At 49.7% G+C, this 25,952-nt stretch overlaps 1 protein-coding gene across 1 annotated transcript in view; it reads left to right on the top strand.

The window, feature by feature from the left end:
- The window catches only part of nmd3 (NMD3 ribosome export adaptor), a 41,572-nt gene extending 31,378 nt beyond the window's left edge, over nucleotides 1–10,194 (top strand). Inside the window, exons 14-16 of the mRNA XM_080532635.1 lie at nucleotides 8,075–8,181; nucleotides 8,694–8,764; nucleotides 9,612–10,194. Coding sequence (XP_080388761.1) covers nucleotides 8,075–8,181; nucleotides 8,694–8,764; nucleotides 9,612–9,745 — 312 coding nt within the window. The 3' untranslated portion in view covers nucleotides 9,746–10,194. The remainder of the gene's footprint in view (nucleotides 1–8,074; nucleotides 8,182–8,693; nucleotides 8,765–9,611) is intronic.
- The last annotated feature ends 15,758 nt before the right edge of the window (nucleotides 10,195–25,952 follow it).

Here is a 25,952-nt window from a genome sequence, read left to right as displayed (position 1 = left end):
CTCGCGTAGCTGTTTCCCCTCTCCAGGTGGGATAGAGTGGAGTGGAGAGTCGTCGTGATAGCGTCCTCTGTGGACCTGTGGGCTCTGTAGGCGAACTGGTATGGATCCAGGTTGGGCGGGAGGCGTGTGACTATGTGGGCCCGGACTAGTTTCTCGAAGCACTTCATGATGATTGGTGTGAGTGCCACCGGGCGGTAGTCGTTTAGGCAGCTCACCGTGCTTTTCTTCGGGACTGGGATGATAGTTGAGGTTTTCAGGCAGGGTGGGATGGTGGCCTGGGACAGGGACTGGTTAAAGATGTTGGTGAAAACCCCGGCCAGCTGGTCGGCGCAGTCCCTCAGCACCCGTCCCAGGACGCCATCCGGCCCTGAGTCTTTCCTGGGGTCCACCGCCTTCAGCACGCGTCTCACTTCATGCTCTGTGAGGGTGAGGCTGCTGAGAGCTGGAGAGAGTGGTGTTTGTGTTGTGGTTACCTCCGTTCGCCCCTCGTCGAACCGGGCGTAGAAGGAGTTCAGCTTTTCCGCCAGCAGGGGGTCGTCCTCCGCGGCTGTGAGCCTGTTGGCTCTGAAGTTTGTCATGTGCTGAACCCCCTGCCACACCCACCTGGAGTCGTTGCTCAGGAAGCATTCCTCAACAGGGCTCGACATTAAGGCTTGTCCGCTTGTCCGGGACAAGTACATTTTATGTTCGGACAAGTTGACTTCCTCCTGCAGTTGTCCGATGGACAAGTCAAAACAAAAAAAGAAATCAATATGTTGTAGGAGTGACGGCAATAACTGGACGATGTAGTCGGTTTGCCGGTAGAAAAACAATCATGTGCTTTATTCTCACTCTCTGCATGCGTACTGACAACAACAAACTTTCATTCCTCTCTGTCCCACTTATATCCCGTCATATCACCCGCTAAGCAGCCTGGGTGATTGAGTAAACACAAACATATTAACAGTGCTTTATACAAGGCTGGAACGCCGTGAATTGCGAATACTCTGCGGTCACTACACACGTCCCCCCAGAATTCACAAGAACCGGCCCCAAAAAACGGTCAGGGACTCTGATCACTCGCCCAAAGCGACTCTGGCGCCCTTGAGCAGGCACAGGAGACCGAGGCCGGGGAAAAACAACAGGCGGACGTTTGGCCGGCCTCGGACGGCAGGGCAGGGGGTCTGCAGGAGCTAGGGTCGGGACTGTTTTAACAGGGGGGCGACCGCGGCGGGGCGGGTGGGCCACCTCGATGGGACGGTCCAAGTCCAGATGAGCTGGCTTAAGGCGATCCACCGAGATGCGTTCCTTACTACCCCCCATGTCGATAATAAAGGATTTGTCGCCTGTCTCCACGACCCGGTAGGGACCATCATAGGGCGGTTGCAGAGGGGCTCGATGGGCGTCTTGGCGGATAAAGACATACCCCGCTGCCTTCAGATCAGGCGGGACACGTACCTTAGGAACGCCGTGGCATGAGGTAGGGATCGGCCGGAAGGACTTGGCCTTGTCCAGCAGCGCACTTCGCTGTTCTGGTGCTGACCAGGGGACCGTAGCACAGGGGAGGAAATCCCCCGGAACCCGGAGGGGTTGGCCGTACACCAGCTCAGCAGAGGACGAAAGGAGGTCCTCCTTAGGTGCAGTACGGAGTCCCAGCATCACCCAAGGAAGCCTGTCGACCCAGCCGTCGCCCCGGAGATCGGCTTTAAGGGCAGCCTTCATGGACCGGTGAAAACGTTCACACAGGCCATTGGCCTGTGGGTCGTAAGCCGTAGTGCGGTGGAGGGAGACACCCAGCTGCTGAGTAATAGAAGTCCATAAGCCAGAAGTGAACTGGGCCCCCCGATCAGAGGAAAGGTCTGAGGGGACCCCAAACCGGGAGACCCAGGTGCCGATGAATGCGCGGGCCACCTCAGCTGTGGTAGTCTCCGTCAGTGGGACGGCCTCTGGCCAACGGGTGGTCCTGTCCACCATCGTCAGAAGGTGAGTGTACCCCCTGGAGGCGGGAAGGGGACCCACCAGATCAATGTTGACGTGGTCGAAGCGTCTTTCCGGGACCGTGAACCGCTCCAGCGGGGCCTTAACATGACGATGGACCTTCGCACGTTGGCATGGCACGCAGGTCCTGACCCACCCACCAATGTCAACCTTCATCCTGGGCCAGACGAATTTCGCCGCAATCAGGCGCTGCGAAGGTTTCCTGCCTGGGTGTGAGAGGCCATGTATGGACTCGAAAACTTGCCGTCTCCATGCATGTGGAACCACGGGGCGCGGCTGCTCCATGGACACGTCACAAAGCAGCGTTGTGCCGTCGTCACTGAAGGGGATGTCCGCCAACTGGAGGCCAGAAACTTTAGTCCTGCATGCCTGGATGTCTGGGTCCGAAACCTGATCCGCAGCCATATGGGCGTAGTCGATGCCGAGGTGGACAGCCCCGATAGTGGCACGAGAGAGGCAGTCAGCTACGGGTTTGTCCTTCCCCGCCACATGCCGAATGTCTGTAGTGAACTCGGAGATATAAGCCAGATGACGCTGCTGCCTGGCAGACCACGGCTCCGACACCTTAGCCATGGCAAAAATCAAGGGTTTGTGGTCCACAAAAACTGTGAATGGATGAGCCTCCAGCAGGAAACGGAAGTGCCTGACTGCCAAGTACAGAGCGAGGAGCTCTCGGTCAAAGGTGCTGTATTTTTGCTCACTGGAGCGAAGTTGTCGGCTGAAAAATGCCAGGGGTTGCCAAACCCCCTTGACCAGCTGTTCGTAAACACCTCCAACGGCATAATCTGAGGCATCAGTTGTCAAGGCCACGGAAGCTTCAGGCACGGGGTGAGTCAGCATGGTCGCGCTCGCGATGGCTTCCTTGGTGTCTGAGAATGCCTTTGACATTTCGTCGGACCATGCGATGATGTGCTTAGGGGTCTTGTCCTTGAGAGCCCCATACAGGGGTCGCATTAGGTGGGCAGCCTGGGGGATGAATCGATGGTAGAAATTCACCATCCCCAGGAACTCCTGTAAAGCTCTAATGCTGGTAGGGCGTGGGAGCTGCAGCACAGCGTCCACCTTTGATGGCAGCGGGACCGCCCCAGCAGTAGTGATGTGGTGGCCGAGGAAATCCATGGCAGGCAGTCCAAACTGGCACTTTGCTGGGTTGATGATTAATCCATGTTCCTGGAGGCGACTGAAGAGGAGACGGAGGTGGGATAGGTGCTCTGCCTTGGACGTGCTAGCTACCAGGATATCGCCTAGGTAGACAAACACAAAAGGGAGGTTGCCCAGCATGGCGTCCATCAACCTCTGAAAGGTCTGGGCAGCATTCTTGAGGCCAAACGGCATCCTCAAAAACTCAAAAAGTCCGAATGGTGTTATAACCGCTGTCTTGGGGACGTCCTGAGGGCTAACTGGCACCTGGTGGTATCCCCGTACCAAATCCACTTTAGAAAAAATAGACGCGCCCGCTAGATGGGCCGAAAAGTCTTGAATGTGTGGAACGGGGTAACGGTCAGGTGTGGTGACATCATTTAGACGCCGATAGTCGCCGCACGGACGCCAGCCTCCGTTGGACTTGGGAACGAGATGGAGAGGCGAGGCCCAAGGACTGTCAGAACGGCGAATGATGCCAAGTGCCTCCATGGCTGCAAACTCCTCTTTCGCGATGGTGAGCTTGTGTGGGTCGAGGCGACGGGCCCTGGCATGCACTGGTGGGCCTTCCGTGGAGATGTAATGCATGACGCCGTGTTTGGTGGTAGCAGCCGAGAAGGTAGGTGTTGTGATGAATGAGAACTCCAATAGAAGAGGAGAGAAATCGTCAGCCGGCGAGACAGCACTGGACAGCTTCATTGTGGCTGCGTCACTGCGTTCACATGACAAGGAGCCGAATGTCTCAGCGTTGACGAGTCGGCGGTTCCCCACGTCCACCAGGAGGCTGTTAGCGCAGAGAAAGTCAGCGCCTAAGAGGGGAGTAGACACTTTGGCCAACACAAAACTCCAGGTAAAACGCTGGTCAGCAAAACACAAACCCACAGTGCGCTTGCCGAAGGTAGCGATAGCACTGCCATTGGCAGCCTCAAGGGAGGGTCCTCGTTTCCCTGTTTTAATGTCTATTGCCGATACAGGCAGCACGCTCACCTGGGCACCTGTGTCACACAGAAAACGGCGGCCGGAGAGGGAGTCAGTGACGTACAGCAAGCCTGCAGAATGGCCGGCACCCACAGCTGCTAATGAGTGGCGGCCTGTGCGTTTCCCGACACACTGAAGTTGCATGGTGGCAGGCACTTCTTAGCTTTGTCCCCGAATTTCATATGGTAAAAGCACAACCCCGACGGCCTCACCCGTCGGGCCACAGCAGTAGCGGAGATGGACAGTGGTTGGAACCCAAACTCATCCATGGTGGCTGTAAAACACTTCTTCCCAGCTGAGAAAAATATATCCGCTTCCTTGGCTAGCTGACGAAAGTCTGTTTTGATGGAATTAGCCATTGAAAAACGAACCTGGTCTGGTAACTGTTGCAGAAAAAGCTCTTTAAAAAGAAAACACGGCTGATGGTCGCCCAGCAGAGCTAGCATGTGGTCCATCAGTTCAGAGGGTTTTGTGTCACCGAGCCCAGGGAGAGAGAGGAGCTGGCGTGCACGTTCAGATTCAGACAGACAAAAAGTATCGATGAGGTGCGCCTTCAAGGTAACATATTTGTGCTGTGCCGGTGGGTTTTCAATAAGACTCACCACTCTCGCTGCCGTTGAATTGTTTAGAGCTGCTACCACGTAGTAGTATTTGGTATGATCCACGGTAACATCTCTGAGGGCGAATTGAGCTTCAGCTTGTGCAAACCATGCTATGGCATTTTGTTCCCAAAAAACGGGCAGCTTGAGTGAAACTGCGTTTGTTGTCATGTTTCAATGATCTCCGAAAACGTTCGAGAGAATATCAGGGTCACCAATGTAGGAGTGACGGCAATAACTGGACGATGTAGTCGGTTTGCCGGTAGAAAAACAATCATGTGCTTTATTCTCACTCTCTGCATGCGTACTGACAACAACAAACTTTCATTCCTCTCTGTCCCACTTATATCCCGTCATATCACCCGCTAAGCAGCCTGGGTGATTGAGTAAACACAAACATATCAACAGTGCTTTATACAAGGCTGGAACGCCGTGAATTACGAATACTCTGCGGTCACTACAATGTATTAATATCTGCAAACATGAATTCCTCCTTCCGATCTGAATAGTAAAAAAAAATAGCAAGCAAAGCGATGCCGCGCCTCATTCTCGCTATTTCAGTCTCTCGTAGTTCGTTATCGTCATAGTTCGTAAATTCGCTCAGAGCGCACACTGCGTTCAACGTCATAAAGACGTGATTGGACAAAAGGCATTCCATGAGTGCTGATCAGATTCCAGAGCGAGTTTACGAACGCAGCCATAGTGTTGTGGGTCTCCTGTCACTAGTGCCATTCACGTGAACGCGTATTCGCTTCTTCTCAATGCCGCTTATGTTCATGTAGTTCGATGCGATCGTATATTTTAGGTTTGAAGTTTTAAGACCAGCACATCGCAATACGAACTTCAGAATGACACTAATTATAGATTTCTCAATTTGAATATAGGATAGGCTACTATCCAAAAGCTAGCAAATAAGATTGCTTCCATTGGGGAGAGACTATAGTTACAAACATTTTTTGTAAATATTCCTAGATATTCATCCCTTTTGTGGCCAATCTTAATCTAAAAGGGTTAGGGTTAGGGGTTACGTTTTTAAATAATTACAAAATATTGAATACATTTGAAAATTAAGGATACATCATTATCAAATCAATAGTAGTCAAATGTGTTATTTGCATACACATACACTCACTGGCCACTTCATTAGGCACACCTTGGGGTTGGACCCCTCTTTTGCCTTCAGAACTGCCTTAATTCTTTGTGGCATAGATTCAATAAGGTGCTGGAAACATTCCTCAGAGATTTTGGTCCATATTGACACTATAATATCACGCAACAGCCCGTCTGGCACCAACAACCATGCCAGGTTCAAAGTCACTTAAATCACCTGTATTTCCCATTCTGATGCTGGTTTGAACTTCAGCAGATCGTCTTGACCATGTCTACATGCCTAAATGCATTGAGTTGCTGCCACATGATTGGCTGATTAGATATTTGCGTTAACAAGCAGTTGAAAAGGTGTACCTAATGAAGTGGCCGGTGAGAGTATAATATATTATTATTCATATTATTGCTTTTTCAAAATCTTTGGATTTGGACAAGTAACTTGAGCTCTCGGACAAGTAAAAGATAAGTTCACTTGTCCGAAGGACAAGTACCTGAAAAAGCTTAATGTCAAGCCCTGCTCAATCTTCTCTCTGTGGTCTGCCTTGGCCTCCCGGATGCCACGCTTTAGGTTAGCCCTGGTGGTGCTGTACAGCAGTGTGTCCTTCGCTGAGAAGGCGTTGTCCCTCTCCTTGAGCAGTTTTTGGACCTTCACAGTCATCCATGGCTTCGTGTTGGGGTAGACCCGGACACATTTGTCCACGGTGGCTGAGTTGGTGCAGTTCACTATGTGGTTCAGAACCGACGACGTGAACTGTTCCAAGTCCTCATGCTCATATTCCTGCCATGAGGTGTCATTCAGGCAGATCTGCAGTGGAGCGGACCCTGCTGGCCATGTTCTGACAGTCTTAGTGGTGATGGGAGCACTTTTCCTCATGGGAGTGTAGGCTGGGATCAGGAGGATTGACACGTGGTCAGACATGCCTAGATGAGCTAGCGGTCTAGCCTTGTAAGCAAGCTTGATGTTGGTGTATACCTTATCCAGTGTTTTTTCTCCTCTTGTTGCACATTTAACATGCTGATAGAACTTTGGTAGTACTACCTTCAGGTCAGCATGATTGAAGTCCCCGGCAATTATATGAACTGCCTGTGGGTCTGCGCTCTGTCCACTACTGATGACGTCATGTAGCCGCGCCAATGCTAAGCTACCATCCGCGCTAGGCGCAATGTAAACAGATGTTATGTACACCGCGTTGAATTCCCTCGGGAGGTATGTGGGTCGGCATTTAACAGTCAAGTATTCCAGGTCTGGGGAGCAGTGGCTACTTACAGTTTTCGTGTTTAAGCACCAGCGGTCCTTCGTAGATATAATGAGGCCGCCTCCGCGCGTTTTCTCACTAAGCAGCGTCCGGTCCGCTCTGTGTAAAGTGCGGCCTTCCAGCCCGACGGCCGAGTCCAAGATGGAGTCGTTGAGCCAGGTTTCTGTGAGAATAATCACACAGCTGTCCCCCACGTTGTTATTGGAAGCAACCTGCAGTCTCAGTTCGTCCATCTTGTTAGCCAGAGACCTGACGTTGGAGAGAAAGATACTCGGCAAAGCAGGCTTATTCGGGCTTCTCTTCAGCCTAGCTAGCAGGCCTCCCCTGCGGCCCCGGCGTTGCTTACGGTCTCGACGCCGACGTTTGCGCCTCAGAGACGGGACTGAGTACCATTGTTCTCCCGGCGAGCGAGCAATGTCGAGTGGGATCTTTTGTTGCTTCAGGAACTCTGCTGTTACTGTCCTCTTTGCGTGTGCTTTAACTGCACTCTTGTCTGAATTGTAAGACAGTGACCTCTAGTGGTGACGTCCGGTACTGAGTATACACCGCTCTGCTGTATCATACTTGGCCTGCGTCATAAAGGGACTAACCCAATAGAGCTCTCAGGTCTTCTGACGCTGGTTTTCTCTGTGTACCACATGTACAAAAGAAGAGATTTGGTGAGGCTGCATTCTCATTTTATGCACCAAAACTGTGGAATGCACTGCCAGTTTACATTAAGGATGCAACCTCAGCAAATATGTTCAAGTCAAGACTTAAAATCCCATCTTTTTAATATTGCCTTTAAATGACTAAATAATTAAATGATGATTATGTAATGATTGGAGCACTTTGAGCTGCAACGTTTGCAGGAAAAGCGCTATACAAGTAAAAAGTTCTTCTTCTTCTTCTTCTTATTATTATTATTATTGGACCAGAGGTAGTCACGCGGAAGCTCCGGCGCTCTCAGAGCTAGTTTGCGGCCGGGGCGTGTTTAACCCCTGAGACGCTGTTCAGTCACGTGTTTCTCACCCTCAGGTCCTGATCAAGAAGAGCTACGACCGCAGCAAGAGAGCCAAGCGCAGGAACTGGAAACTGAAGGAGCTGCAGATCGACAAGGAGGGCATGGACACGGATGACGAGAGGTGGGCGGGAACGAGGGATGGAGGGAGGGTAGATAGAGGGATGAGGAGAGGTGGGGGGGAACGAGGGATGGAGGGAGGGTGGATAGAGGGATGGTGGAATGGAGGAGGGAGGGTGGATAGAGGGATGGTGGAGGGATGGAGGAGGGAGGGTGGATAGAGGGATGGAGGAGAGAGGGAGGAGGGAGGATAGAGGGATGGAGGAGGGAGGGAGGATAGAGGGATGGTGGAGGGAGGGATTTTAAAGGGGAAGTCAGGGAGGGGGACATCTATTTTTGTTGTGTTTCCCTAGAAGAGACGTGAGAGGGCAAGGCACGTTTAACAGCCAGCTGAGTAGAGTCGGTCACGGGGGAGAGAGACGAGGTCATGGGGGAGAGAGAGGAGGTCATGGGGGAGAGAGAGGAGGAGAGTAGGTCACGGGGGAGAGAGGAGGAGAGGCGGGTGATGAACGTGTGAAGGGGGGTAACGGGGGGTCAGGTCTAACGTTAACCTCTGCTGTTCCTCCTCCTCCTCAGACAGTACCAGGACTTCCTGGAGGACCTGGAGGAAGACGAGGCCCTCAGGAAGAACATCAACATCTTCAGAGGTCAGTAGAGCTGCCGCCTGTACCTGTAGCCCTGAGCTGTACCTGTAGCCCTGAACCTGTACCTGTAGCCCTGAACCTGTACCTGTAGCCCTGAACCTGTACCCTGAGCTGTACCTGTAGCCCTGAGCTGAACCTGTAGCCCTGAACCTGTACCTGTAGCCCTGAGTTGTACCTGTAGCCCTGAGTTGTACCTGTAGCCCTGAGCTGTCCCTGTAGCCCTGAGCTGTACCTGTAGCCCTGAGCTGAACCTGTAGCCCTGAGCTGAACCTGTAGCCCTGAACCTGTACCTGTAGCCCTGAGTTGTACCTGTAGCCCTGAACCTGTACCTGTAGCCCTGAGTTGTACCTGTAGCCCTGAGCTGTACCTGTAGCCCTGAGCTGTACCTGTAGCCCACTCTTCGATCCATCCCACCTTACCCATCCATCCCACTCATCCACCCATCCCACTCATCCACCCATCCATCCATCCATCCATCCCACTCATCCACCCATCCATCCCACCCACCCTCCCATCCATCCATCCATCCATCCCCTCCACCCATTCATCTCTTTAGTGCCAGCTGGAGCATAGGGCAACAACAAATGTTGTCGACTTCTGTTGGTACTTCTGGTAGAACTTCTGGTAGAACTTCTGGTACTACTTCTAGTAGAACCTCTAGTAGAACTTCTGGTACTACTTCTAGTAGAACCTCTATTAGAACTTCTGGTACTACTTCTGGTAGACTGTCCTGTACCTATTCTATTGGTCTGTTTCCCTTTAGGCCTCAAATGTTCTGCTTCCAACAGCCTTAACTTGACTCCGACGTATTGAATTGTTGTTTGTTTGTTTGTTTGTTTTGTTGTCGTAGATACGTCTAAGGTCCCTGTGGAGACGGACACGGACGACGAGGGCGCTCCCAGGATCTCTCTCATGGAGATGCTGGAGGACCTCAGCCTGTCAGACGCCACCGGCGGGGCGGGGGCCGACATGATGACAGAGTAACCAATCAGGACCCTACTTCGTTTCAACGCGGTGACTACTTAGTCCAGTCAGGGTCCCGCTACTAAAGTCAATAATAACGACTGATCAGTCCTATGACGAATCGGATGACTGAAGGCGATGACTGCTTTTGACCAATCACAGCCGTGCTTACATCAACATAATGATGGATTAAACCAATCAGAGCTTACTTGGACATAATGACTGATCAGTCCAGTCCCGGTATACAGACACTCACTATCACCATCGTGTCCTTACAGCCCCCCCCACCCCTTCCCCACCCCACCCCAACAACAGACACAGGAAGTGCTGCAACTGGTCACCTCATAGTTATAGGCACCACCCACTTTGGGCAGTGTCCCCTCCCTGTGTCGTCGTCGTCCCCCCCCCCTTAGAGCGGGCGGTTTGTGGTGGTTTTGGAAATGGAATGCCGTAGAAGTATATTCAATAAACTTATCACACTGGTCACACACCATCTGTCTGTGTAACTCCTTGACTTGCATTTACATTTTTGGCATTTAGCAGACGCCTTATTCCAAATACATTTGACTAAGTAGTGGCGCTTTTCCATTGACCGGCCCGGCACGGCTTGGCACGGCTCGCTTCGGCACGCTTTTGAACAGTTCTGGTTTTCCACTATACACAGACCAGGAACGAGTAGGAGGAGCAGAAGATAGTAGGCGGAGTTACGCGTCATAACAGTGTCATAAGATTCCCCCCGCTATACAGATCAGCAGGGGGAAATGCGATAAGAATATTGTCAAAATGCAGCACTATCGTGCACAGATCAGCCTTACAACATGTAATGTTAAGTGCCTGTAACTTGCCGCTTTCAGTTCTAGTAGACTAGTTTAGATCTCGCAACCAGGGAAATGCCGACACAATTCTATTTTTATTTCTCTTGACACACTGTGCTTTTTTTGTTGGTGAACTACCGTAATAAGCCTAAAAAAGTGCAACTTCTCTGCTTTCAGAAACTCTTTTTTAGATTGGGCATATAGTTCATGAATTACGATAGTTTGAATCCGCTGTAGAATCCGCTGTAGACAGCTCCGGTTTCGGAGCAAGACAATCTATCGGCATTAGTCAAATACATGCTCACATCAAGTCATCCGCTCACTGCTGTCCATCGAAAATGGCACATCCATCAATAATATTACATAATAACAACTGCTCTGATTAGATTGCTTAGATTGTTTAATACATCAACGGGGGGAAAAGCGAGATGAACTCGCGAGTATCATGCTTCATTGAACGGAAAGTCCTATCTATCCCATTCAAAGTGTTTTAGCCATCCCCCTTTCCACTGGTAATAAGGAATTGGCAAGAATAGATCGATATAAATAGATCAACATAATGCAGCACTATCATCATGCACAGATCAGCCTTAAAACATGTAACGTTAGATATATATTACGGTTAAAAGCATATCTTCTCGGAGTGTCAGCGCGGTGGTTCAGGGCTCAAAATGACCGTATACCGATGGTGAAGTTAGCAAAGGAGTATTGTGATTGTATCACCTCCATAGCCGGTGTTATTCACGGGCAAAGACGGTGCCCTTTGCGGGTTAATAACTGTAATTTACCGTGGGTTAGGATAACAATTCAAACGTGTCCGGATAGGGGAGAGGACAGGGAATCCAAAACCATTTGAATGGTGTCGATCCTACACTCCTATCACGGTCGACACAGCGCGGAGCGAATTCCCTGTTAAAACTTTTCTCTCCCCCCGCTGTCAACAGGAGTTTCAACCAGCAGGCGCGGTGCTGCGAGCAGCAGCGGGTGAACTCCCGGTTCATTGAGTTTACGGTTAAAAGCATATCTTCTCGGGGTGTCAGCGCGGTGGTTCAGGGCTCAAAATGACCGTATACCGATGGTGAAGTTAGCAAAGGAGTATTGTGATTAGTGTTGTTCCGATACCGATACTAGTATCGGCATGGCCACCGATACGCACAAAAATGCTGGTATCGGTATCGGCGAGTACTAACAAATAATAACACCCGATACCAAACTTGTGATGCGCGTTTTGCACAGGCTGCATTCGTAATTCGCTCTTAGAACGCTGGAGCGCACAGTGGTATCAACGTCATAAAGGGACCAAGCAATTTGATTGGACAAGAGGCATTCCTTGAGTGGTGATCAGATTTCCAGAGCGAATTTACGAACGCACCCACAGCGTCCCGCAACTCGGTGAATGAATTGTCTCCGGTGACGGTGTGAAGACACGAGAAACATTCCATTTTTAAAGTTGAGCAAAGTAAATAGGATTTTACAAGTCCCGTTAACAAGTATATCATCACCTGTGATCGGCAAGCATGGCCCCTAAGGATTATGTGGCAGAGAAAGGTACGTTTTGTTTTACCGGCGTTACTCATACAGACAGTGTGTGGTTGAGTTGCTGCTACTGTTCAATGAACAGAACATGCAAAGCGACAGGCACTGCTGGGGATGAAGAGCTATGTAATGTTATACGCGTAACTAATAACTAGCTATCGTTCTTGACTTTTGATTTCAACAATGGTGCCACGTTTGCCCACTTTTCACCAGGGTAACTAATTCTGTTGGCCAATGCATGGTAGCTAAAAAAACAACCCCGTTTCATGAAGCACACACCGGACTGTCAAAGTTATAAAAACCAGTGTCTAGAACTTTTAAGTCTACTTGCGTTTAGCTAGAAACTTTGCTAGGAGTCTCCGACTAGAAGGTTTAAACCCTAGCAGCATTCTTTGCTTGTCAGGCTTCAAAACTACCTGGATGGAATAACTCGGAAGAAGTCCGGGCCAGTCTCCGTGTCAAACCTAGTCGAATATGGAAGTGATTTCACAAATTCATTGAACTGCACTTTGACAAATCGTGTGCCTTCACATATATTAGTACCTGGCCACATTCTTCTTTTGATGGGCGACACCGCCTTCACTCCCCAGTCCCACAGGCCGGCCCTGCTGTTATGATTAGTTACAGAACCAAATGGTACCTTGATTGAGTTGGTTAATTGATTTTTGTTGATACTTTTCACGATACCAAACACCCGATGCCAGACTAAGTGTTAGCAATAATTTTACATCGAGGTGAGTATGCGGCTCAAAAAACATGTTTTTTTGTTTTGTTTTTTCAAACGCCGTGGTATCGGATCGGTACTCGGTATCGGCAAGTACTGCACGGTCAGGTATCGGTATCGATATCGGGATAAAAAAATGGTATCGGAACAACACTAATTGTGATTGTACATCCTTCACAGCCGGTGTTATTCACGGGCAAAGACGGTGCATAATAGCGATTTTTGTGTTATGCTTGTTGTAAATAAAAGTTCTATGATGCATTGAAATGACATTAAACTAACATAATACGATGGTCAGCATAATTTTTCGAATCTTTATTAATAAGCTATTACAGAAACTGTAGTGACATTTTCCAAGAGCGAATGTGGTATTTAAAGATGGCGGTTAGCGAAAAAAATCTGACGACGATGACGATTTCCATTGGCCGTTAAGACTGCTACTTGGACTACATGCACTTGAGCACTTTATCTTGCACTTATTGAGCCTGCACTGTTTTATCTATTTATCTGTTTTATCTATTTATTTATTGAATGTTTTCTGTCTGCCCTAACTAAGCTGTTTGACAACAAAATTTCCCCATTGGGGACAATAAAGGTTTTCATTCATTCATTGACCAATCAACGGTGTGCAGCGTCACACGTCACACGCAGCCTGGCAAAAAGGTTCCGGGTCTCAAAAAGGTTCCTGCCCTCGATGGGTAGCTAAAGAAGCGACCCGACCCGACCCGACCCGACCCAGGCCGACAAATGGAAAAGCGCCAAAGAAGCAGGCCAGCCCGGGCTGACCCGGGTCAGCCCTCTAGTGGAAAAGCCCCATAAGTGAATCATCTATCCACCAGTGCTAGAAGAAAGATTTTTTATTTGTTTTGCTCTGTTGAACTGGCGCTTCCTGTCTATGAGCCTCTGTGTAGGATTGCGGTTTTGATTGAATGACCTGCTTGGGGTCCACTGTGGCTCAGTTGGTAGAGCATGGCGCTAACAACGTTTAGGTTGCTTTGGATAAATGCATCAGCTAAATGGCATTTATTATTATTTAATTTTTTATTATTATTATTATTATTATTATTATAACACAGCCCTGGGAAGGACACTTGTACATGCTTACACACACACACACACACACACACACACACATATATAATTACAACAAAGCCTGTTGCATGGATCGAAGTTCACCACTAGAGGGACCTTTTGGTCCTCCTCAAGGTCAATGTTGTATGATCCACTCATCCCAATACACGTGATCCATTCATCCCAATACAGGTGATCCACTCATCCCAATACAGGTGATCCACTCATCCCAATACAGGTGATCCACTCATCCCAATACAGGTGATCCACTCATCCCAATACAGGTGATCCACTCATCCCAATACAGGTGATCCACTCATCCCAATACAGGTGATCCACTCATCCCAATACAGGTGATCCACTCATCCCAATACAGGTGATTCACTCATCCCTATACAGGTGATCCACTCATCCCAATACAGGTGATCCACTCATCCCAATACAGGTGATCCATCCTCATACAGATCTTCTCCATCCTGTCCATCCTGAGGTGTACACCTATCCATCTTCCTCCACATATTGTTAGGGTGAATGTCTTGGAGTGGGGGTTAGTCCCACTCTCGTACTGTTTCAGTTTTTATTGTATAGGCGGTAGTGAAAGACAGGAAAGTAAGGAGGAGAGGATATGTCAGCAAGGGGTGGGCCGGATTCGAACCCATGCCGACATGGGTACCCCACTCCACTTCCCTCCACACGTTGATATTTTTTTTTTTTTAATGGAGTTTTTCCCATACACATCCAGTCAACTGATTTTCCCCATACACATCGAGTCAACTGATTTCTCCTATACACATTCAGTCAACTGATATCTCCCATACACATTCAGTCAAGTGAAAGCTCAGGATTTGTAATTGTGTTTGTAATTGTAAAATGTTTGTGATGCAGCTTCTGCAGTTCACAGGCATCTATACTAATACCTAAACTTATGACACCAGACCCCTCTCTTATGCACTGGATTGAGAAATTGGAAGTTTGTTAAGCTTCAGCAATGAATCTATGGGCACATGCGCCCTACAATTAGACTGATCTCTGATGAAGGCTGTTCTTTTGTTACTAGGTGATTATAATAATATAATACAACCTGCTTGGGGGGGGGTGGGTGAGCAGGGTACGAGAGGAAAGGTTATATTTGTATTTGGGGGCAAAGATGTGAAGGGGGGGGGGGTGTATGTGAGGTGTTTTCTGTGCCACTTGCTTGGGGGGGGGGGGGGGGGGGCTGGGTCTTGTTTTACGAGGGAACTTGAGCTGGTTGTTAGGGGTAACCAGATCCACTTGGGAAAGGGACTTAGGATCCCTCTGAGGCGGTGGACGAGGACAAAGAGGTGGAGCAGGGGGTTCTCTACCTCCCCCTCACCCCCTTTTTTCTCACCCTCTTTCGCCACCACACACAATTCAACCTCTCGTAACCTCCTCCTAAGCTCCCCTCTCTCACCCCAACCCCCCGCCCCCCCTCTATCATCCCAGCTCCTATCTCTCCTCTCTTGTTTGTACCTTGCCATTTCACACTTCACCCTCCTTACAAGTATAAACCTCTAGAGGGGGGAGCCACACATTGGCCTTGATTTAGCGCAAGCTACCACCCGTCAATCCAAAACTCCGCTACCCCACGTCCGTCCGTCCGTCTGTCTGTCTGTCTGTCCGTCCGTCCGTCTTCTTCTTCTTCTTCTTCTTCTTCTTCTTCTAGGAGAGTCCTGTGGTGAGCTGGAGACATCTCCGTGCAACACTTGTTTATGCGGTGAGTCTGGTCTGGGATCCAGTTAACCAGAACCACAGTCTGGGGTGTTTACATTACATTTTGCACAGAGAGGTGAGGATTAATGATTAATGTAGGTCTATGAAGACAAAGAAGGACAGAATCACCATGTGCTATGACTGAGGGTCTTGTTTTTTAAAGGTTAGTTTTTATTGAGGGGGGGGGGGGGGGGATTACTCTTGTTCATTACTTTTTTGAAAATATTATAACAGTGATTTTGATATTCCCATGCACACTAGATGTATGAATATAGTTATGTATACATTTAAAATATGCATACTTTTAGTTTATTCATCCTTATGACTTGCTGATGCTTGCAGATGACATACTATTGATTGCATCTGTACTCTTATAGAATTCAAGTAAAATGTTAATGTGTTGATTTTGGTGTTAAGTTGACAATAACAATAACATCAAATAATGTTCTGAATTAAGTAATTAATGTTTAAATATTCTTTAAAATGCATGGAAACACAGTCTACCTGTTTACGTCTGCTGTAACATGAATGGGTAGATTATCTTGGAGTTCACCACAGCGGCCTGAGCGCAAAAGCACTGGCCTAATACCAGTCAGTCATGAATGGATTGGCGCTCCTTATTGAAGGGTATACCGCCTGTCCACTAGGTGGCAGTATCTCGTTTGCTATGCTGTCCGGCTCAGTCAGGAGTCGGCCATGTTATTATTTGTTTAGTGTCAGACGTTCATGTTACGGTGGCCGTCTATTGAGCTGCCCACCTAATTCCTGTAAGTTGGTTATTCGAATGTTTCTGGTTAAGTTATATATATTACATTTACCCTGCTTATACTTTATCTCAATTCATGCTTCTATTGTTTGTATATTTGCAGGGCGTTTTCATCTTTGTCATTAAACACTTCATTGACATTGAGGAGCGTATTTCTTCATGAAAACGCCAGGAAGCCATGGTCGTCGTTGCATGCTCTGTCCCTGGCTGCGCTTTCGGAACTGAAAACGTGTCCGAAGCACTCGCCATTGCCCTGTTGACTAATCATGGATTTGCCCATCAACGCACATCGCCTGTCACAGCCGCGCCGACCCCCCGAGGCCCGAAACTGGATCGGCCTAAAGTCGACGTAGGCGTATCGATTGAGGAATGGAACGTGTTCATCCGTCGTTGGGACGTCTTCTGCACTGGCTCAGGCATAGGAGCCGCCGAGGCCCCTTTCCAGTTGTTTCAGTGCGCTGGGCCTGAACTTGGTGACAGCCTGTTGAAAGTCAACCCCAACGCCGCTTCCGAACCTTTGCTACACCTAATTGCTGCCTTACGTTCACTAGCAGTCATCCCAGTCGCCACATGTGTCCTGCGCACCGAGCTGCTCCAGCTACGCCAGGAGCGTGATGAGACATTCCGCGCCTTCACTGCCAGAGTACGGGGGAAAGCGGAGACATGCGCCTATGTTACAGTATGTGGGTGTGGCGAGGATGTGGACTATACCGACCACATCATCCGCAACGTTCTAGTCAATGGCATCTCTGATTCGGACATTCGCCGAGAGGTACTAGGGACGCCAGACATCCTTAAAATGCCAGTGAATGACGTGGTTGCACTCGTCGAAAATAAAGAGATGGCCCGCAATGCTCTCCCGTCATCCGCCCTTTCGGCCATGTCGTCATTCCAGCGCTTAAAAAAGAGTCCACAGGCAAGCCCCACCCCGACCACAGGCCCAGCGGACGTGGCTAAACGAGCCCCGTGCCCAGAGTGTAAGAGAACCTTTAATGTCTTCACTGAGGGATCCCGCGGATGGAATACCAAGCCCCACCAGCTTTGTATCGACTGTTATAGGGCCCGCCGACGCAAGGGGCGACCGCAGCCATCTGCCAGCAGTCAACAGGCCGCCGTGGAGTCAGAACCGATCTCCCAGATCGCGTCGGTTCAGTCTGATGCCCGCCCTGGCCAACGTCGTGGGAGTCACCACCAACGCCACGCCCATCAGACTTGAGCACCACATTTTCTCCAAGGGCGAATGGAGAAGGGCCAGGCTGAGAGACCATCCCCGAGCGCTGATCACTATCTCGGTTGACATGCCTGTCGGACCGAGTGCAGGCACCAGCGACCGTGGCTCGGTCAACGGGGCGAGGGTATCCGCCATCGCGGACACTGGTGCACAGTCGGACCTTTGGTCCCTAGAGGAGTTCATTGCCTGCGGATTCTCACGTGACGACCTGCGTCCTGTCCATCTCAGCATGTCGGCCGCCAACCGCTCCCCCATAGCTGTCGAAGGCGCATTCTTCGCTAGACTCTCGACAGCCTCCAGCAGCGGTGGAGTGGCGTCCTGCCGCTCCATGGTGTACGTGAGCAGCTCAGTCCGGGCCATGTACCTATCCTACGAGTCGCTGCTCAACCTCGGCCTCTTGTCTATGGACTTCCCATCAGGTGATATCGTAGGGGGGCCCAACGACGAGCGTGGGTCTTACACGCCAAACCAGCCCCTGTCCGTCAATGCTACGAGGTCCACCAACGGCGGCTGCGGCGACCCGAGTAACCCCCACAGCGCCCAGTGCTCATGTCCCCAGCGTACGGTCCCTCCGGAACGCCCTACGGCGCTACCTTTCCCTGTCACACCAGAGAACAACAGCCGGATGAAGGATTGGCTATTCGGGAGATACGCCTCATCCACATTCAACACTTGCCCTCATCGGGCGCTGCCGTGCATGGAAGGGCCACCCATTGAAATGCATGTGGACCCCGCAGCCACGCCGAGAGCATGCCACACCGCGGCCGTTGTGCCTCTACACTGGCAGCAGAGAGTCCACGATGACCTTCTCCGGGATGAGGCCCTCGGTGTCATTGAACGTGTGCCATACGGCGAACCAGTGACATGGTGCCATCGTATGGTGGTCACTCGGAAGCACAATGGCTCCCCCCGCAGGACCGTGGACCTCTCACCTCTCAACAAGTTCTGCCTACGTGAGACTTTCGCCACCGAGTCCCCATTCCACCTCGCACGTCGTATCCCAAAGGACACCTGGAAGACTGTCACGGACGCCTGGAATGGCTACCACAGTGTGCCCCTGCGTGAATCGGATCGTCATCTGACCACATTCATCACGCCCTTTGGCCGCTGGCGTTACACCAGGGCGCCACAAGGTTTCCTATCGTCGGGGGATGGCTACAACCGCCGTTTCGATGCGGTCCTCTCGGACTATGAGCGTAAGGAACGTTGTGTGGATGACACCATCCACTATGACACCGACCTGGAGCAGCACTGGTGGAGGACCATCGACTTCCTTACTCGTGTCGGCCGGGCAGGCATCGTGTTGAACCCGGACAAGTTCCAGTTTGCGGAGAGGGACGTCGAGTTCGCTGGCTTCAGGGTGTCGGACACTACTATCGAGCCACTCCCCAAGTACTTGGACGCTATCCGAGACTTCCCCACCCCGGACTCCACGACGGATGTCAGGAGCTGGTTCGGCCTTGTCAACCAGGTGTCGAACTATGCCCAGCTGCGCGACACGATGGCTCCATTCAAGCCATTCCTCAGCCCACGCTGTAAATTCTCATGGTCACCCGAACTGGAGGAAGCCTTCCATACGTCCAAAAGTGCTATTGTCGGGGCTATCCGTGAGGGCGTGGAGATCTACGACATGCAGAAGCGCACCTGCCTCCGCCCTGACTGGTCCAAGCGCGGTATTGGTTACTTCCTGCTCCAACAACATTGTAGCTGCGCCTCGGGCATACCAGACTGCTGCCCGGGAGGATGGAGGATCACCCTCGCTGGTTCACGCTTCCTGTCCCCGGCCGAACAGCGCTATGCGGCCATCGAAGGAGAGGCCCTAGCCGTGGCCTGGGGTCTGGAGCAAGCACGGTACTTCACGCAGGGGAGCGACAACCTCGTCGTAGTTACAGACCATAAGCCCCTGGTGAAGATGTTTGGCGACCGTACGCTAGATGAGATAACAAACTCACGCCTGTTTAGACTCAAGCAGCGTACCCTCCCATGGCGCTTCGACATTGTGCACCTGCCTGGAAAGAGCAACTATGCCGCTGACGCAACCTCAAGACATCCGTCTCCATCAGGCTCAGCGAACGGCCTCTCACTGGGATTGCCGGGCGTGCCTGACGCCGTGGAGTCAGCACTTATGGCTTCCATCCGCGCCGATGCACAAGAGCTCGGAGCCGTCTCTTGGACCGTCCTTGCACGAGAAACAGCAAGTGATGCATGCCTCAGCCACCTTCTGCACCTGATCGAACATGGGGACAGGGTTGATATGAACGACCCCGCCCTGGCGAGTCTATCACCAGTCTGTGAGTCCATTTACGCACAGGACGGCGTCCTGCTATATCATGACCGCGTCATAGTCCCTCCATCCCTCCGCGACAGCGTCCTTCGACACCTCCATGCCGCCCACCAAGGGATCTCGGCGATGGGGCAACAGGCCCGTGCCATAGTCTACTGGCCAGGGATGTCAGAGGACATCCGAGCCGCCAGGTACGGATGTGCGGACTGTAACCGGAACGCTCCGTCACAAGCAGCCACGCCCCCCCTGCCATCCTCGCCACCGTCCACCCCATTCGAGGCGGTGTTTGCTGACTTCTTTGACTATGGAGGTCGTCACTTCCTAGTTATCGGAGATCGACTATCGGGCTGGGTGGAGGTCCTATGCTCCACAGCAGGCACTGATATGGGAGGCTCAGCTGGGCTGGTTCGCCACCTCCGTGCGTTCTTTGGCTCCTTTGGCGTGCCGGAGGAACTTTCGAGCGACGGTGGTCCGGAGTTCACAGCAGGCCAGACACAGGACTTCCTCCGTTTGTGGGGCGTCAAACACCGTGTGTCCTCTGTTGCTTTCCCACAGTCAAACGGAAGAGCGGAAGTTGCAGTGAAGTCTGCGAAGCGCCTCCTGATGTCCAACACTGGCCCTACTGGCAGTCTCGATCATGACCGCTTTCTGCGTGCCATGATACAGTTACGCAACACGCCTGACCCCGACTGCAACCTCTCACCGGCGCAGATTATCTTCGGTCACTTCGGTTCGAGGTTCGCTTTCCTTCGTCAACAGGCTTGAGAAGTTCTCGAACCCACATATCCGACCACTCTGGCGCCAAGCATGGGCGGCGAAGGAGGATGCCCTTCGGACCCGGATGTCCCGTACCACTGAGTCCCTGCAGGCTCACTCGAAGCCACTCCGCCCATTGGCACTTGGTGAGAGGGTGTTCCTCCAGAACCAGCAGGGCCCTAGCCCTAACAAGTGGGACAGGTCAGGGGTGGTGGTGGAGTCACGTGATCACGATCAGTATCGGGTTAAGGTTGATGGGTCTGGACGCCTGACTTTACGCAACCGGCGGTTCCTCCGTGGCTACACCCCCTATGCTCCTCAGCAGCCAGCTGCTATGTCCCCTCCACCTGCGCCCTTGGTACACCGCTCCCTACCTGTCCAACCGTGCCCGGTGGTGCCCCAGGGGATCGTCCAGCAGCTGGCGGATGGACCCTGTGGCGCGGCCCTGGGTTCCTCCTTGCCGGCGTCTGCTGGTGAGGCGGCCCCTGGCCTCGGGTCCCAGGGCGACCCTGTACCCACTGATGCCACCCCGAACGCTTCGCTTCTAGTGTCGCAGTCGCCACTGTCGCTGCCCCGTCCTACGCGGCCTAGCCGTACAAGGGAGCCACCCAAGCACTACGAGCCCGAAACAGGCCGTTGGACGCGGGACTGAGTCCGGTTACCTATTTCAGTTTATAGCTTTCCGGACTGGGGGGGATGAAGGGTATACCGCCTGTCCACTAGGTGGCAGTATCTCGTTTGCTATGCTGTCCGGCTCAGTCAGGAGTCGGCCATGTTATTATTTGTTTAGTGTCAGACGTTCATGTTACGGTGGCCGTCTATTGAGCTGCCCACCTAATTCCTGTAAGTTGGTTATTCGAATGTTTCTGGTTAAGTTATATATATTACATTTACCCTGCTTATACTTTATCTCAATTCATGCTTCTATTGTTTGTATATTTGCAGGGCGTTTTCATCTTTGTCATTAAACACTTCATTGACATTGAGGAGCGTATTTCTTCACTTATATCAACTGTAGAGAATTGGCTAAGTTACTTTGTGTTGAGTTTGATCATTTGGGAGTCGTGCCAGGCCTTTTCAACTGCACCTTTGTCAATATTATTGCGCAGAGAATGGAAGGTCCGATACATGCGACGAGGAAACAATCTGATTGACGCAGTTTGTTGTCGCTGGAGCCGAAGTACACAGAGTAGTTTTTCTCCCCTCCTACCCCGAGGTTGATGGCAACTCGGCGCATACAATCACATCACAGGCGACAACACATCATTAGGTTTGGGCAGCTATCCAATATCGTATGACCTGGCCTACTGTAGTACTACTGTAGGTTACTGGCGAACTGGTAGAGCAGCCTTGCGTTTACACAAAGCAGCGGAACAGCAGTGGGTCAGGGGTCATTGTCTAATAAACTTTAGCCAAGTTTATCAAGGGGGGGGGGGGGGGGGGTGAGTCAGAGAGGTGAGTCAGTTCTTAAATATTCTCCTTTTCGTACCAAACATGTTTGACAGCTCAAGGCGGAACCCAGACACAGGAGGACACGCAGGTAAAGGGTTAAGCAATGCATTTATTCTCGTGCTCCAGTGGAAGTGGATCAGACGGGGCAGGCGGGCGGGTTGTCAGGCGGGCAAGGGGGGTCAGCAGGCAGAAGGTCGGCAGGTAGGGTATCTTTAGGAGTACAGGGAGAACACGGGTTAGACAAGGGTACAAGCAGTGGAGCCCCTAGACTTTTGGGGGCCCTAAGCAAACAACATTATGGAGGCCCCTGGTAAGGGTCTTAGGCGGGTGACGATGTGGACATTTTAAAATGTATTTATTTCCCTGACACTAAAATATAATACGGTTTTACGAAGTTCGCGCATATGCGCGCGCTCGTGTGTGTGTAAGTAAAAAAAACAGTCTGAAAGACTAGCGTCTCTTTTACAAAGGAGCCCTGGCCAAGACAGCCACAATACAACAATTACATTTGACATAATAAAAGCACATAAAAACATGCAAAGCACATTACATAAAAACAGTAAAAACAGTACATGACTACAGGTACAGTAGCACACCTAGTACTAGGGGTGTAACGGATCACGGATAATCCGTTATCCGTTCGGATCGCCCTCCACGGTTCGGAACGCATGTGTACCGCGGATCAATAGCAAAATCGTTTTTTTTTTTTTTTTCCTAACACCAGGGGAGCCACCCCTCCTAAATGTCGTTGTTTGGTACCTGTACTGTAGCAATGACAATAAAGACCATTCATTCATTCAAATGTAACCGGTAGAAAAACAATCATGTGCGCTTTATTCTCACTCTCTGCATGTGTACTGAGTTGACAACAACATTCATTCACTCATCTCTGTCCCAATTATATCACGTCATATCACCCGCTAAGCAGCCTGGGTGATTGTGTAAACACACAAAAAAAGTACTCTGTTACTTTGCAGCAGTGATGTTATATATATGTTGTTATATATATATGTTGTTATATATAGATGTTATATATATATGTGATATATATATCAGTTTTGACATCTTGAATGTTGTTTTTTTGTTTCACACATTAAAAGTGGTGTTTTTACAGAATTCAAGGAAAATGTTGTTTTTATTTAAAAAAATATATGTTTTGTGTTGATCCGAAAAACGATCCGATCCGTGAGTTAGGTGATCCGTTACACCCCTACCTAGTACACATTGCGACATACTGGACCACAAGTAGCACTTCCAAAAAGTGAACAACGTCCACACATACAACACCAGAGGAAGCTCCACGAACCACGTTCAACCGCGTTGCACCACAAACAAGGGTTTAAACTCGTTTGCAAACTATGCAGTAAAGATGTGGAACGCCCTTCCTATAATCTTAAAGGAGTGCAAATCACTGCCCACCTTCAAAACCACTCTCAAAAAACATTTACAGGAGGCTGCAATCCGTAACTGGACCCTCTAAACCAAAAATCAGATTAAAAGACCCGAACTACCCACTGTACATACTTTGTGTTTTGTCCCCCGCCCCCACCTGTGGTGTATGTCCCCACCTGTCCTACCCGCTGTACATACCTTATGTTTTGTTGTATTGTTCTTCCCATGATGGATGTACGTTTATCTTGGAGATAGTAATAGTTATTTGTCTGTATTATCATGTAGATAGTACTAGTTCTTTTCTTATGTCTGTCTTACATGTAACGATGAATTGAAAATCAAGGACCCCAATTGAAATAAGCCAGTGGCTTTCTTGGGTTTTTATCCTTTTAGTTTGACCTTGTATGTAATATGTACTTTCATGTACCTACTTCTGCAAACATTCTAATAAAGTTTTCAATCAATCAATCAAAGCATACAAATTACATGCAACATGGAGCATGTAAATGATGCATGTAAATGCATGTAAATGATGGATCTTATCATGAATCATTTTTAAAGGCTTTAATATAGGCTACATGATGTATTAACTATTTATATTTTGTACCCAGATGTCAAATAAATACGTAACAAATGAATAGTTAACTTTAAAAAAAACTGCCCCGCTGAACCAATGAGAAGGACGGGGGGGCGGTGCTTCCCATCGGTCCGGCCTATCAGTGTCCTAGATTTGCCGCTCGCTCCGGGCGGCACATAGAATCCGTTCTATGGATAAAGGTCTCCAGACGTTTGGAGCGAGAGCAAAGCGGAAGTGGAAACGGCTGGCACCGCGAGACTAGCCAGCTATCAATAAACTACAATTCATCAGAGCAATTGCGCGTCATCTCCCTGTCATCAGAATGATCACGCCCCTTTTTGGGTGATAGAAGGGGAGAAGTTTGACTGGCGGTCAATGGGAATTTCTGGTCTTCGCTACTTTAATCCGATAAAATAAGAAAACCGTAGTGCTTTTTAGATATTAGGAGCCCAAATCCGATGGCCAGTTAGGCAAACTATATTATAGTGTCGTTGCCGATCAATGATCGACGTCGCTATATAGAGAAAATAATGAAATAGGGGTTGATTCATCAGAGCAGTCATACGTCATCTCCCTGTCATCAGGGATTTGTAGTTCTTCATTTGATTTGCCGTGTAAATCCCCAGACTGCCCAAATCCGATTGCCAGTCAGGCAAACAATTATATAGTGTCGTTGCCGATCAATGATCGACGTCGTTATATGGAGAACATTTATGAAATAGGCAATGAATGTGTGTCCTTTCAGTCTGCCTCCATGAACCACCCGACCCAAAGGCCTGAGGTGTTGTAGGAGGTATGAATATGATTTAGGGGGTATTTAGTATAACAGGCTAATGGGTTTATTGTGAGTTTACTTTGATTGTTTGTTTATTGCCTAGATCACCGTATTGAGAAGTCATATGGTTATGGGGGGTGATATTGCAAGGTAATTTAAGCACCTGCGCACCTTGCATGGTGGTAGTGGAGAGAGAGGGGAGCAATGTATTTTTGTTGACCGCATTATACGCATATTCTATACGCATTGTTTGTTATTTTTCTGGTTTTGATCGCTTATGGATTATTTTTGTACGTCGCCAAGTTTGACTGTTCTATTCAATAAATGTCCAATGTGACAATTGCCCTCCTCCACCGGCCCTAGTTTTGGATCTAGCTTGCTGTTCATTATTTTCATGATAAAACGTCATAACATCTTCATATACACCATACAGTAGACACTGAACAGTAGACATAAGACATGTTCATAAATGTTTATCTTATATGTGTATATGTTTGTGAATATGTGAATATGTTTTCTGTTTTTTTCCACCTTCGGAAGAGCCACTACAATTTCATTGTATAGGCAACTGTACAACGACAATAAAGTCTATTCTATTCTATTCTATACAGGATAAATACTGATTAACAGTAGGCTACTTTGGCAAATGCCCATTGAACAGATTTATTTATTATCCTATCTTAAGAAAACTAATGTAACACTCCCATCTGGGAAAAAAAAATGGGGGGAAAAAAATGTGGAAAAAAAAATTTTGGGGGAAAATTTTTTGGAGGCCCTTTTTGTTTGGTGGCCCCAAGCAATTGCCTTGGTTGCCTCTATGGACGGGGCGCCTCTGGGTACAAGCAGGGTATAGCTCTAGATGCGTAGCAGCACATGAACAAACCATGAATGGCAATGATCTGGTTGCAGGGTTTGAGTGGAGGAGAGTTGATGGCAGGTGGTGTCAAGCACCGCAGGTCTTGGCCATGGAGGCGGAGTCCTGACACATTGTCTCAAATAAACTTTAACCAACATCCAGAGCTGGGGTGGACTGCACCAGAGAGGTGAGTCAATTCTTAAAATGTATTTCATATTCTCCTTTCCCCCCCAAAAAACACGCTTGACAGCTGATTGCACGA

The sequence above is a fragment of the Nansenia antarctica genome (genome assembly GCF_963989245.1).
Source record: "Nansenia antarctica genome assembly, chromosome: 5".
Classification (NCBI taxonomy): Eukaryota; Metazoa; Chordata; class Actinopteri; order Argentiniformes; family Microstomatidae; genus Nansenia; species Nansenia antarctica.
This window is presented reverse-complemented; position numbering and strand designations above follow the sequence as displayed.